Here is a 15194-nt window from a genome sequence, read left to right on the forward strand (position 1 = left end):
TGTCTGTGAACCCAGAGGTGAAAAAAAATCTTACAAAGAGCAACTTTAAAAATGACCATAATTCTGTAACTGTTCATTAGTACATGTACAGGAACAAGTAGAGAATAATCAAAAATAAACTGTTTCTGTGCAGGTATGCTATTAGTAACCAGAGAAGAAAAAAAAAAAAAAAAAAAAAAGACACATTTGTTTTTCCTAAATGCTTGTCTCAACAAGTTCTTCTTAAAACAATTTCTAAATAACTGGAAAAAACTATTTTCCAAAGCTAGAAAAAAAAGTATGTAAAAACTAAACAACTCAATTTGTTTTATGGGTTTAAAAGCTATTTTAATACATTTTTTTCTAATTTCTCTAATTTTAATCTCAACATTTCAACGCTTGAACGCTGTATTTAACAGGTACCCAATTTAGTGAGCTGCAGTAATTCACTCTGATAAGATTTATAATTTAAGTTACTTTGCAAAATGGAAAAGCTACCTTACTCTCTACTGCAATCAGCAGGCACTGTTTTGAAGAGACCTCTGATGTTGTACAGATTTGTCGTGAGGAAGAAAGATATGAGGGAGCTGCAAGACATTTGACTTTGTCATATAATGTTCATAATCCCATTTCTTTAATATGTCTTTGCAACAACTCAAAACCACAGACCAGCAGGTACATCAAAGGGGAGCCAGTGCTTAACACAACAGTAGCATTTTAGCAGCTAAGGGCAAGATTTCAGGGGTACGGGTAAAAAAAAAAAAAAAAAAAAAAAAAAAAAAAAATGGCATGTGTTAAGTAGAGTAGCAAACAAAACACCACAAAGCATCCAGCTTAACATAATTCCTGCTTTTTCCCCCATTAATTCAGAAGGAAATTTTGCTTGAGAAGTATTTGCTAAACAAGATAACATTTGCTAAAATGACCCAAAATGCTCCAGCAGTGGCTTCATTGAATTAATTAAGCAGAGAAAACCCTTTAAAAGCCTACCGAGGAGCCTAACGTGGGCTCCAGAGCCTCGTGCCCCTGTGCCGCGCGGGGCCGACCTCCGTGTCCCCCCCGCCCCGGCTCCACGGGCAGGGAAGGTGCCGGCCGCTTCCCCGGGACGGGGCAGGCGGGGAGAGGCCCCCGCCACAGGTGAGCTGAGCTACCTTCCGCCAACGCCACCCGCGCTGGCCGCGCTCCAGGACGCTCCGCGCTTTAGCTATGCTGTCACTGACCGGCGAGAGGAACCGCCACGTGGCCGCGGGTGACAGCAACAAATAGCACACAGGAAGACCCAAATACAAGTATATAGATAGATACTATTATTATTATTATTATTATTTTTTTAGGAAAGTGATGATTCATACTATACTTACAACTTTCAGCCTGATAGTCTGGCACAAACTGCTCGTCATTGTCAGGTACCTGAGCTGAAGAAAGGAAAACAAAAACAAACAAACAAAAAAAAAACAAAAAAAAACAAAAAAACAAAAACGAGGAAAGAATTAAAAGAAGCCATTAAAGCATAAACAAAGACTCTGCGTGCTTAATTTGAAGCACAGCCAAGACTAAAACCAGGATTTTGTTCTCATAGCGGGGTACGGGAATGGGGCAGGAGGGTCGCTTCGGTATCAGACCCGCGCCGGGGCGAGGCTCCGTGGCGCGGGGCGAGCGCGGGCGCACGGCAGGGCTCTGACCCTGGCGGCGGGCAGCTCCGGGGGCCCCGCTCCTTCCCGGCGCCAGGGCCCGCGCCGGCCCCGCCGACGGCGGGCATTTGCACAACGCTCCCAGGGAGTGAACAGCTGCGTAAAAACCACACATCCTGGTGTTTAACACTTTGGCATCTTTAACCCCAAACTACCGCATCTTCGGCATACTTACAAACGATTACAATTTTTTGTGGCAGTCAGCCAACACACTACGGCTTCTCTTTTTTTTTTTTTTTGTTGTTGTTATTACTTTATTTACACAAAAAGAACTGTTTCGCCAGATCACAGAATTCCTGTTTCAATGGTGACATTTCAGACACATCCAAAAAATGACAAAGCAAGAATCGTTATTAACATCCATGTACCTTGTGTAAGACCATTTCTGCTCTTAGGAAAGTTTCATTTCAAACCCGCGCTACAAAACGGGACCGTTTCAAGGGCTGCTGATCCAGAGTTTGGTTCTGTCGGACCGTAGTTCCTTTTCTTTGTATACCTGGGACATCAGCCATCTCTAATACCATGTCGATGGCTCATTTAAAGCATTTAAGCTGAAACACCACTGAACACATACCACAGGTGGACGTAGTATAGGTGAATAGAGATGAATAAGTGCAGAACATTATGCTAAGAAACAGCATCCTCAGAGGACAACTGATTCTTGATATAGCCTAAGAGATTCAGCTTACCTTAACTGAACTTTTATCATCTTTTTCATCAACGTATGCTAACCAGAATCATCACAGCAAAGCTACATAACACTATCTGTTTGAAAATATCTTAATTTACACAGCTCTTGTCTAAAGACAAGCAAATAATTCATATATTCTTAATTAAAAGTTAACATCTGCCACGATCTGGTTACCCAACAAGATTCAAGAGGTTACACAATCATTTATGGAAAGAGCAGCTATCAATCCATTAAATACGTGAAATGATAAAATATAACTTTAAAAGCCTTCAGAACACTTCCCAGATTAGGGAGCGCTAAATGTATGTTCACCTTTACACATGTGCAATTTCTACTGGTTTCAATGAAGAATGCATATTTAATTATAATTACTCACAATTATTTTGAATGTGCACTACAGTATTCTTCATGGACCCTATCTTCACTCCTTACTCAGGAAATATTTCTAATGACTTAACTGGAAGTTTTTTCCTGGGTAAAGAGTTCAGAATCAGGTTCATCATACTGAAAAGTCATCTGTTCTTGGTTTTAAAACAAATTTTAAAACCCTAATGTCTTAATTACAACAAATGCCCTTTAAACACAAATGACCTTTGGAAATCTCCAAACTAAGATTTTAACAAATGGGTAAATAAGGTAAGTATATGACAAGTAATTAACATTACTCAGAAAAAATACACAGATGTGGTTCGTTAAATAAATATATTTCTACTTAAAAGGGTAGGTATATCTGAGGACATGTTAGCGCCTCAAAGTCTAAAACAGCGAAAAACACATTTTACCAAACCAAATATTTCCCAAATATTTCTAGTATTTTTCATTCATTAAATTTCCCTTTTCCTCCAGAGAAACCATAGAACTTTTAACAGAAATGAACTTAGCGGCAATAGGTGCCCAGATAACAACACTTCAAGTTTCTGACCTTTCATGCAATTCAATACAGGCAAATGTTAAGCATTTTCCTTACAAAAAGGCAAAATATTTGACTGTCACAGAAGAAACCCATTATGAAAGCAAGGTCTCCTAATAAAAAGGCAATTCCGAAGTATTTCTTACATTTCCAATTGTTTTCCAAAGGTTTTTGAGTACACAAAGAGTGGAAGAAATTCTACCAAGTAATTTCTTGTTTACAAAAGGCACATCCTACATGTTTTCCTTAAGCTAGCTATCATTTTCAAGGATTTTCCAAATCTTATTGAAACCAGGACATTTGAAAAATTCAAAAACAAAACAAAAAACCCTCCTGTTGAAACCAGGAGGCTACATTTAGTGATTGCAGAATTGGGACAGCACTTTTGTGCAACTTTCTAGAGCATACTCAGAGTGCTGGACTGCTTCACCACTGCTTTATTCCAGTTTTATCAGTTTATCTGCCCCCGAACAAAACTGTTATGTGGATTTATGTATGTATCAGCAAAAGGAAGGCCTTTGTTTTTCCCTGTCTCAGACTGTTTTCCCAGTCAAAGAATGAGAAAAAAATTGAATACATCCAGTTGAATATTCACGCAAAAGCAATATGTTCCTTTGGAGCCACTGGAATTAGTACTGACTTGGCATGGCATTATACATATATATATATATATACACACACACACACATATACACATATATACACACACACACTTAAATTTTGGGGATGCATAAAATTATACAGACATAGTCAATAACGATCAAGGTGCATCTCTATCAGTACTCTAGAAAACAGGTGTAGATCAATGTTGTCAAAATATATTTTAAATACAATATTGACATAATCTTAAAAGCCTCCATAGCAAAAGGAATATAGCAAGTTAAGAAGTGCCAAATACAAGCAAAACAAAGCAAAGAATACACCCAAAATGCTAAACCTGGGAGCATACATCTCCTACTTAAACCTATTTTAAAAGCACCAGTACCTTTGAAATAAGCCCACAAACCTATACAGAGAAATTAACAGGACTGCTTTAACAGTTCGAGATGAGAACTCAAAACTGTTAGTTTATTCCTTCATTTAATCTGGTATTATTTTCAAACTAACAGAATTGCAACTCACACATGGTCATATTGTAGCAATGATCCGCTCAATACACGGACTTCTTCCACCAGCATCTTGCTGTGATAAGGCAAATGGTTCGGATAGATCACCCCATCACTCAAAGGGAAGAGGGCTTTTGTACCCTGAGTTTGGATAATTAGAGGCAGCCTTTACAGCAAATTAAACCAGCAGACAGATAAATAAAGACAATTTAACTCACATTTCTGAAAGGCAAATAACTTGGACTGTCGCAACTGTCTGCACATTTATATATGCATATCATTCGTTTCCTTTTTCCTTTAAGTCACAGATACTGCAATTCAGCAAGGCTGCCATAAAATCTTCACTGGTCTTCTGTTAACACACTCAGCACAAGACACAATGCATATATCACCAAAACTTTACCATTCAGAAGTATATTGGAAAAAATATCTGAAATGATCATCTAACTAAACGAGAATATTTCCCTGAGCTACTTAATTATGGGGGGTTGAGAAAGTATATACCAAAAGACTAATAAAAGGTTTTCAAGGATATTAAGCATGTGGCTTTTACTGCTAATAGCAGAAGCAGCTATATAGCTCATTCTGCATTCATAGTCATCAAATCTCAGACTCCTGAAGTGGACAACATCTGCATCCTAAGCTATCCAGCTCAGTCTTGATTACTACCAAAAGTTTTCTTTTTCTCCTGATTCTACCAATAACATCTCAGGAGGATTTGGGAAGCGTACAGACATATTAATTATGATCTTGAGGATGTATCAGTTTAGATTTTGCAGCTTCACAACCTACTCAGTTAAAATCAATTTGCCAAAAATCAAAATTTTAAAGCAGAAAAATACTCCATACCTGTCTGTAGTTTTCAGAGGCTTTAAAAAGCCTCTAAAAAGCTGAACTTAACAGCATATTTTCCGAATGGAAAGCAATTCAGAAAAGCCAAAAAAAAAAAAAAAAAGAGTTTAGAACTTAGGCCCCTTACCTTGCTTTCATTGCAAGTAAACAAAAATAACAAGTCACCATTAACAAGCATCCAGGACAAAAGGAGTTAATATTTAATTAAAACCAGCTCTATCCACTGTAACAATGACCTGGAGCCAAACAAGGCAGAAGATGTATGAGTCATTCTTTCTGCCAGTGAATGAGACAGCTGATCTCCTAAGCAATTCCTCAAGACAAGCAGTCAGAACTGGAGTTCTGCCTCCATTCACAAAAACACAGTCCAGCATGAACCATGTGGCCCCAACCACAAGCTTTTCATGTCACACCCTCCCAGAAAGCTACAGCAAAGTAAACTTGAACTTTAGGCATAAACACACTGATTTCACTGCTTTGTCTCAAGATGTAGCACAGACCTGCTGAGGAACGTATTTAATAAATGAAAAGTTAAGCAAACTGAAAGGGGCTTAAATTTAACTCTTCCTTCTCCTCGTCACAGAGTGCTTCCAAAAGCTCTGCTGGACTCCGAGGAAAGGTGTTCCTGTCAAAAAAACGGAAACTTTCTGGCAAAAACAAGCTGCAAACCTCCTTGCCTCACTTCAGGACTTTATTTTGGGTATCTCAACATTTCTTATGGTACTGCGTTCCTTGACCTCAAGCTTCACTCAGAGTTAAGAGCAATTTCTTTTAAAATATCAAAGATTTATTCTATTGAAATTGACAGGAAATTATATATGAACAGTAGTATTTTTGGCCTGGTCTAAAATAAGACTGTAGGTCACAAAAGAAATGAGACTACTAAGTTTTGCTGGGTTCATCATCAGTCCTGTATCTCTCAATCGAAAGATTGTATAAAATTTAAGTATTCATGTATTTTTTTTTTTTTTAAGAGGAACAACTGTTTCTAACAAAGGAGCATTCAGAAGGCAACAGAGTTACAAATTTCAAGAGGGGGAAAAAAAATATTTCCCATAAGCACAGAATCTGCTGTCAAAACAACTCCAAATCCTTTTTACATAAAGTGAGATGCTCTGACTAATAAACTTAAATACAGCTCAAAACTAGCTCCAGATCTCAAAATTCTTCCTTATGTGAATAAGCCCTAGGAATATGAAGATGCATTTGCAGAATCTGCTCCTCATTTGGTGCTAGACTAAAAATGAGAAAAAAGTCAGTTTTAAAGGAACACTCAAATTTCACATGCAGCTATATCCCTCATGGTTCATATATCCCACTATGCTTTTGAATAAAATTATTATTTTGAATAAAAGGCATTTACTTTTCCAGTTAAAAAAAAAAGAAAGAAAGAAAAAGAAAAAAATGAAAAAAGTTTACTACTGTACAAGTTTTCAGGCTTTGTAGATTTCTGGTGGTTTTATTTATTTGTTTTGGATTTTTTTTATTTTTTTAAACACCCCCCCCCATCATTTTGCCTAAGATAACTTGTCTCCGCTCTTTAATGCGCAGATACTGAAGATCAAGTGTTTCGAGGACTGGGAAGCCAAATCTGTCAAATGACTAGAATCCAAAAAAGAAGCTATTTGCTGTATTATATATCTCAAATTTAAAAACCTTTTTGCTGCTTTTTAGAGTATGGCCCATCAGACAGATCTCAGCCGTGAAGATATTAAGTTGTCTTTTCTTGACTATTTTTGCTCCTAGAAAAATGCAGATTCATTGGTAGTTCTTGAATAGGGGCTACATAGCATTAACCTTACGCTAAGTAAATTTCACAACTTTCTGGCAGAACAAAGCTTGTTACCCAGTATAAGCTGCTCCACTTCACTGATTTAAACAAAGCCACCCTAACTACACTAATATTTAAAGATCCAATACTTTCTTTTATTTAAAAAAATTTTCCTTTGGAAACTATAAACTGCTCATTTTCATACATCCTTATTCATGGAATAAAGCAGATGGCCACACTGGATCAGACATCACCACAATGGTATGCTTCATGATATGAGATTAGAGGCAAAAACTTACTTCCTAAAGTTTATCCCTAGTAGTGATTATTTGGGATAAATTGCTTATTTCCAGATACCAATATGAAAAAGCTAATACTTGGTAACTTACCTAAGAAGCCACTTAGTCTAGCTAACCACTTAGTCTAGCTAACCACTTAGTCTAGCTAACCACTTAGTCTAGCTAAGTAGAGGTAGAGGTATGAACCTGTTACTTTTAGCTACTACTTCAAACCAGTTACTATTCACTTGAGTATTTTGTATTTTCTCATCCAAAGAATATAACATTTTACTTGCAAATTTACTGCCATCCAAGAAGGGAACTATCTATTGCTCTAAGAAGCAGATCTTGTGCATAAACTCGTTATTTATCTTTGCTTTGATGACCTTTACACATCTTTAACAAGATATAGGAGGAATTAGTATCAGAAAGATATTTTAATAAACAATCTGATTTATTCTCTTAATCTGTTATTCTCCTAACCCCAAATGCTTCCACCATGCACAGACGACTTTCGCTCGCTAAGAATTTTTGTCTTCGTTTTCTTCCAGAATAAGAAGTAACAGCTACCATGATGAGATAACATTAGACTAATATTTGAACCAATCTTTTCAAGTCACTGAATAATTGCTATCTGCCAAAAACAATCCAATTCCAAATATATAGAATCAATAAAGTCATTTTATAATATTATTATGACAAAATGTTGCAATCAGATTATTTAAATATAAAATGAAATATAATATCTGAATAATATTTGTCCTGGTTAGCAATAGGTAATTTTAACTATTTCCTTTCAAGTTTGAAGGTTGCAACAATTTACTAAAGGCTTCCCACTTTCAATTACAGGAAACAGTTACAATCTACCCTCTGTGCTGAGTAACAGTTTACACTAACAAACCTAATTTAGAGCAAGTTTTACATCAAAATAATTTAGATTCTTTCTTATACTTTTAACACTACACAAGGTAAAAACTAAAACTCATTTCCATAAAAATCTAGTATGCAACTAGTAGAATGCACTTGGAAGTTTTCTGCAAGTAGTATTCAGCTTCTTAACTATGGAGTAATAAAATATTAAAAGGGTTACTGAATTGTTTACATTTTGGACTAATTCCTGAATGCATGTGAGCCTTCCACCGTTTTCAGTAAGAAAAGAATACATTTCTTTTTTGTTTACTTGTTCACAACCAACTTTTCACAGAAAACAGGTGACACGAACTATAAAAAGTCTGCAGGCTAAAATATGTGATGTAGTAAAGATACCTTCAGGAAAAACAAAACAAGAGCAAAACAAAAAAGAAATCTGCAAGCATTCTTTGTGTGTAACAAAAATACAACTCACTTTCTTCTCCCAACTAATAAGTAGATTTTTGACCTGGTTACTCCCCAGTAGGGATCTGAACTCGTGGGAGAAACCTGGTCAGCTGCCACTGCTTTTCTTAAAAAGGGTCAAGATGTTTTAAAATTTCATGGTCATTTCCCTGGCTCCAGAGCATTATGAAAAGAAATATGTAAACATTACTGATGCTGCCAAATTGGCAGACTTCTAGCCTATGAAGGTCCAGAAGAACATAAATGGACACATCTAGCACTGGGTAAACAAGTCTGATTTCAAAATCTGTTTCCTGGCTAAGCTCACCCATGTAGACATTTGAACAAAGCTACAATACCCTATAACATTAGTTATAGGCTAGTTAACCATGCAGTTAACTATTGAAAGGTGGGCTTTTTTGCTTTAATTGTAAAGGAGGGTTCAAGTTCGTAGAGTGACATTTGATTTTCTCATCTTGACTTTTTATTTCAGTTTTAGGTTAGCCTTTAGAAACGCTGTATAAAGTTTGTGTTTTACAAAAGAGTTAAAACCATGGCATGGTCTGAAGCATACAGATTTTTTTAAATATTTCTAGAACATTGGAAACAAACTCTGAACTATTTTGTTTTAATATGCTCTGGAAATTTATAATCATAAAATTCTGCAGCTTTATTATCCTCTGTCATGCAAAAAAGACAGTTCCCCCCCCCCCATTCTTAAATACTTACCAGATGATGCTATCTGCATTTTACAAAAGTTCCTCCACCTAGCTGATACAGGATTAGACACCTTTCTTTCTCAAATCCTATCTAAATTTATCAAGTGAAGTAGGCTCAGCTAAAGAGAGAGGGAAAAAAAAAAAGCTTTCAAAAATTTCCTTCTAGCCTGAAATAATCACAGTGGCTCTCTAGAATAAAAATTGCCACTGCAGTAACTTATGTACCTATAGAAATGATTAAATCAGTTTTAAATTCCATATTTTTAAACTTACATTATGTGCACATACATTCTGCATCTGCCAGTACTTTTCTAATATTCAAAGAAATTTAATCATTTTCAGAAACAAAAATGTCCATTCCAGTGAACAACCAAACTAAAAGTTTTCCCCTCCATCAAAAAATATCATACGTTAAACAGTATTCTAACATCCTTCTGATTTGCCAGAATGAGTGAGACAAGACAAAGTAAGAGGTACTTGGTAAAACTGCCATAGGGAAATAGTTACAATTGTATTCAATCATTATATTATTTAAAAAAAAAAAAAAAAAAAAAATGTCCTCTTGTTGCAGGACATCCTGTTTCAGTGATTAGAAAAGAATCATATTAATTCACAAAAAAATATAACCTCTGTTCCATAATTTAAAAGAAGACTTTTTGATTATATACAGAATTGCTACATGCTAAAAATAATGCTAAGAGAATAACAATGTCAGCAAAATTAACAAAACCCCATGACTTATTTATAGGTTAAGGACTTGACTAACTACATATAAAACTGTTAAAAAAAAAAAAAAAATAGTATGTAGCCAAGCAGTCACCAGCAAGATTTCCTTCTTTCTATAAAAAGCAGCAGCAAGTAGTTCATCCCAATGTCTCTCCTTCCCAAAGGAGCAGAACATCTATTCTATAAACAACTGTATAGTCCAGTACATGATAAAAATTAAAACATATGTTAATATCCACATTCATTTAAGTCAGATCAAGTCTGCAGAAATTATGTTAACTTGAATCTAAATCATGTTTACTTCAGATGCAGAAGTTTACATTAAAATTTCAACCTGAACTATATTAAGGTCAGACAAGGCATAAGAATCTTTATGCTCAAAATAAACAACATTATCAATATCAAGTTGGGGGGGGGGGGAAGAGAAAAACAGAAAATAATGCTGAAGTGAACAAACACTTCCACAAGCAGAAAACTCCTTTGCATTTTCTTAAAGTTCTCCTGTAGCAGCAGCTCATCTTTTTGCTATTGATAAATTAATCTCTCAATAGCTACTCTAAATTCAGATTTCTACACTATTGTTAAATCCTCGGTAAGATGTGCTCTGAAAGGTTAGCTGAAATACTTAAAAGAAAAATAAAAGAAAAATAAAAAGCAGGCTTAAAAAGACCAATGTCAGTTTTCTAATAACCCAATACACAATCTTACAACAACAAATACAAAGAAAATAATAACATGCAAAATATTAAAAGAATTCTGAAAAAAACAAATAGTACTTTTTAAGGATTCCATACACACCTAATGTTCTGTGTTGTGAACAAGGTGGAAAGAAGACACTCGCACTTAAATCTTGAAGCATCCCGTCCCGATGAACCCAGAGAAACTAATTTCTGCCATCAGAAAAGTACTCCACCAGAACACCAAATAATTATATGTGCTGCTCTAAAGGAAACAGCAAGCCCAGTTCTGGCTGTATGTAGTCTCTCGAGGTACAATAATATAAACCTGATCAATTGCAATTAAAATCTGAACAGAGGCTTAGAACTTGAAGTCTTGGTGCATTAGTTCTTGCCAAAAGCAGATGTGATTGTGAGCTGGAAGCAATTTCTCCTGGTAATTTGTGATGACACTGGGTAGAGCAGCCCCAGAGTCCCCAAAGACAAACTCATCAGAGGCTCTAATGTATGCATGACACATGAGGTGGCTCTTTTAGAGCTCAATTAATTGGGCTGAACATTAAGACAGCAAGTTCAGGACTTTCCCCCCCCCCCCTTCAGAGTTGTTTTTCCTCTTTTTTACAAGCAGTTTTTTCCCCCTTACCTTCTGCAAGCCATGTCTCCTGTAATTGGCTCAGATCTTGAAAGAGTTCTGCAAAAAGATGAAGACATAGATAAAAGACTCCCACCTTTAATCTCTCTGTAAGATTAAAATATGCTCAAAAATGTATTTTTCCTGAAGAACAACGTCTGTGAAATGTATTTGGGCAGTCAAATATATAGACAAAACTAGATACCTTCAGATTGCAGTTAATGATTTTTTTTACTTCAGTTAATACAAAAAAGCGTGTAATTTAATGAACTCTTGAAATAACAACTAGAATCTTAACCAAGCTCTATAGTATAAAATGCTTATTCAGCAACAGACAGAGAAGTTGAAAGTTATAAAGTTATAATCTCTCTCATACAGGTGAGCTATTTCTCCTTATATAATACAGGCCTCCTCCTGTAATATCTGCACAGACAAAACTCTCTCAGACTTCAGTGGGAGCTCTGCCTGAGCAAAGACTGAATATCCTTTATTAGTAAGGTCCTAACTATCGTATTAAAATTTTGGAGCAAATACCGCAGGTGCTGCAGTAGCAAATAGAAATAGCACGTCGTATGTACTTCCCCTTATGTTTTACTGTGTACCACAAGCGAATCACACTAATTTCTCTATACTGTGCTCACTGTAATTCTTTAAAGTGAAACCGCTTTCTCCATGGACTGAATTTCACAGCAGCATTTCTGCAACTCACTGAAATCAATTGCACATAATGGGTGTAAAGCAGAGCAGAGTTTAGCTCATTTGTAAAGCTCTAAAACTCAGTTATGAAAATTTTGTTTACGGACAACTAAGACTAAGTAGGATGTTTGAACAGAAGAATGGTTTATTTTTAATTTACTATATTTTGAGAGAGAGTTCCTTTTTTATGGATGCTGAAAAGATAACTTATTTGCATATAGTTAAATGATCGAGATTCTTCATTTATCTGTTGGATTGATACCTCCTACCTATGCTGGAAAAATCATTTAACTGAAAATCAGAAAGTTGCTTTCTTTTCAGTCTATATTAGAATAAACTTTTCCAAACAAATTTGTAGGGATTTTGGAAAGCATATCAAAGCCTCAGAGTGGGTAAATTAAGGACCCTATAAATCCTTAAGACATATAGGAAAGCAAGCATATTCTGATGCTGTAACCTAAAGAACTGCTGCAGTTATTGCTACACTATAGTTTACCGGCCTGAATCATGTAAGTAGCTATTGATGGGACCAAGTAACAAACCTTCGGCCCTTCTAAACTTATGCCATTCTAGACACTTTTAACTGCATTTCCCAGGACTTTTAACCCTACCAATGTTACAGCAACAGAAATAGGCTGCCAGAACCCTGGAGCTTGACTACTACTTCTGCTATAAGGCTATAGGGAAAAATAAGAGTTGCCACACTAGCACTCTCACCTCTGCTATCACCAGTGAACTTATACCAGTGAAGAGTATTAAAAGACTGAAGGAATGGGGAAAACCATGAATCTTATAAGGCCTGAAGGTGAGAAAGCCAGGTGCACTCAGATACTGCAAATCTTTGCCTCAGTGCATGACATCTATGTGCCACATGAGCAGCAATACCTAAAATGCAACAGGATAATTCAAGGAAGAAATATCAACTTTAGCCTTTGCCAGTTTGTTTTGCAACTGTAAATGCAATTTTCTTGTCTTGTTTATTCTAATTGATTTAGATAAAAATATCTCCAAAATAAATAAATAAAGATCTCTCAAAAAGCCTCTCTGCATTAGTAAGTTAAAAAAAAAAAAAGGAGGGGGAGGGGGGCTGGGGGAGGGGAAGAAACAAGCCCTCACCTTCTGAATCATGAGCCAGGTCTCTGTTAATGAATTTTCTTTTCCTGACATTTGTCGGTCTCTCATTACAGTTTCTCCCACGCGGATTCTATAAACAGGAAAGATCAGTTACTTTAGAAATCTGAGGTTTTTTTCCTTTTTTTAAACAAGAATACTCAAAGCCTGCACAAATTCTTTACATTTTCCATCGGGGAAATGATCATCTTACAGCCTCTATTCTTAATCACTACATATAGTTTCTAGTAAAAGATCTTGCTGAGCACCTAACATTCTCTGAAAGATTCCTGTATCCAAATGCAACACATTTCTATCGGTCTATGTAGACATCTATTTGTACAGATACGTATGTGATGTGCTCAAGCAGCAACACAATACCAACCATTTATTTTTAGCATCTAAAGTACACAAACCTACACAATAGCATATAAATCCCCTCTGCATAAGCTATGCAGGAGAACCCAAATATGAGGGGATAATAATAGACTGCTTTGTTTCCCAGTGTTACTTGTAAAATTGACTGCAAAATCCTGAAAGCAAAAAGGGGGTGGAGGGAAGAAAAAAGAAAAAGATGTTAACGTTTGCCTCAACTTCATTCTTCAGAGTGTTGCAGGCAAACGCAGCCAGAAACTTTGAATGCAGTTGCTGGTCTTGCCCTTCTCTTCCACTAATCGTGTGCACGATTTTTTAATCAGCCCAAAACTGTCTTTAAAAAGAACATGATGCTTTATTGAAATAACTAAGAAGATAAGATAATCTTGCAGGCAAAGCTCCTAGATGAAGAGTTGCCCTTATAGCAGTAACAAAGCAGATACTCTGCCTGCAAAACTCCCCCAGAGAAAGAAGTCGGAGTCAAGTTTATAAACACCAACTTTGAACTGATCACTCACATTGGTGACCATGTAAGGCACTTGCTGGTCATAAAATCCATCCATTCTGCAGCTCTTCCACAAGTCTTAGCTCAGTGTTTTATTTACTGGGCATTTGATCTGGAGATTTCCTCAGGATCTGGACTCCAATCAGCCTAGAGGGGAATACAAGATGGCTTTTAGATAAAAAAAAAAAAAAAAAATCATGAATGAACTGCTTGAATTTGCATAGCTAATTAACCTCAAAGAGTCCCATTCATAAAAACAACCCTCCCTTCTCTGCCTTCACCTGGGTTACAAGCTTCTGCCAGAGAAACACGGAGCAAAAGCACTTCGAAGCAGCAGCAGAAAGCAAAGCGAGAGGCAGGGTTTTATTTACACTCCTGCCGTATCCCCCGGGCGATCCGTGCAAGTGGCAGCACTGATTCGCAAACGTGTGCTGAACTCGTAATGGCGAACACCAGGGCTCGCCTTGCACCTAACGGGAGCGGGCGGGAGAGAGCCAGCGCCGAGCCGGCCGGGGAAACACACACACACACACACACACACGCACACACACCAGCGCGCACACGCGCACACACACCAGCGCGCACACGCGCACACCAGCGCGCACACACACCACACACGCGCGGAGCTACCTTCTCCCAAAGGCTCGTTTTTTTTGCAACCCGCGACCACGCAATCATCCGGAGCGGCGGACAAAGTTGCAGCGAGGACCCACCTGAAGGCCACGCGAGGCGATCGGCTGCAAAAAATTCCCTCCAAATTTAATAAAAACATTAATTATCCCCCAGCACTTCCCCCTTGGAAGCAGCGAGCGCCACTGACAGAGCTCAATCCGGTGGTTTTTCCTCTCCTCCTCCTCCAGGGGCCCCCGAGCCGCGCCGGCGGATCCCCGCCGCCCATTGGCTCCCCGCGCCCCCCGCCGGATCGCCGGATCGCCGCGCCGCCCGCCCGCGCCCGCGCCCGCCCGCGCATCCCGGCCCGCGCCCGCCGCCGCCGCCGCGCACCCCGGCCCGGGGGCAGACCGGGGCGGGGGGGGCACACACGGCCACACAAATATGTGCTTATGCCTCTCGCCCTACGGCGCTGCGCGCCGCTGCGCGGCACCGGCGCTCCCCGCGCGGATCCCTGCCAGCCTGCGGAGGGCAGAGGAGGGCCTCCTCCCGGC

At 37.9% G+C, this 15194-nt stretch overlaps 1 protein-coding gene across 2 annotated transcripts in view; it reads right to left on the reverse strand.

The window, feature by feature from the left end:
* ETV1 (ETS variant transcription factor 1) overlaps positions 1-14862 on the reverse strand; it is a 67135-nt gene extending 52273 nt beyond the window's left edge. Inside the window, exons 1-5 of one of the 2 annotated variants that reach the window (XM_062567779.1) lie at positions 14745-14862; positions 14045-14178; positions 13158-13245; positions 11358-11405; positions 1341-1394 (exon numbers count right to left, since the gene is read on the reverse strand). In XM_062567779.1, the coding sequence (XP_062423763.1) occupies positions 1341-1394; positions 11358-11405; positions 13158-13245; positions 14045-14089 (235 nt within the window). In that variant the 5' untranslated portion in view covers positions 14090-14178; positions 14745-14862. Of the gene's footprint in view, positions 1-1340; positions 1395-11357; positions 11406-13157; positions 13246-14044; positions 14179-14312; positions 14341-14744 lie in introns of those variants that run through there. The other variant, XM_062567780.1, reaches the window with a different exon arrangement.
* Positions 14863-15194: the final 332 nt, after the last annotated feature.

The sequence above is a fragment of the Rhea pennata genome, chromosome 2, assembly GCF_028389875.1.
Source record: "Rhea pennata isolate bPtePen1 chromosome 2, bPtePen1.pri, whole genome shotgun sequence".
Lineage (NCBI taxonomy): Eukaryota > Metazoa > Chordata > Aves > Rheiformes > Rheidae > Rhea > Rhea pennata.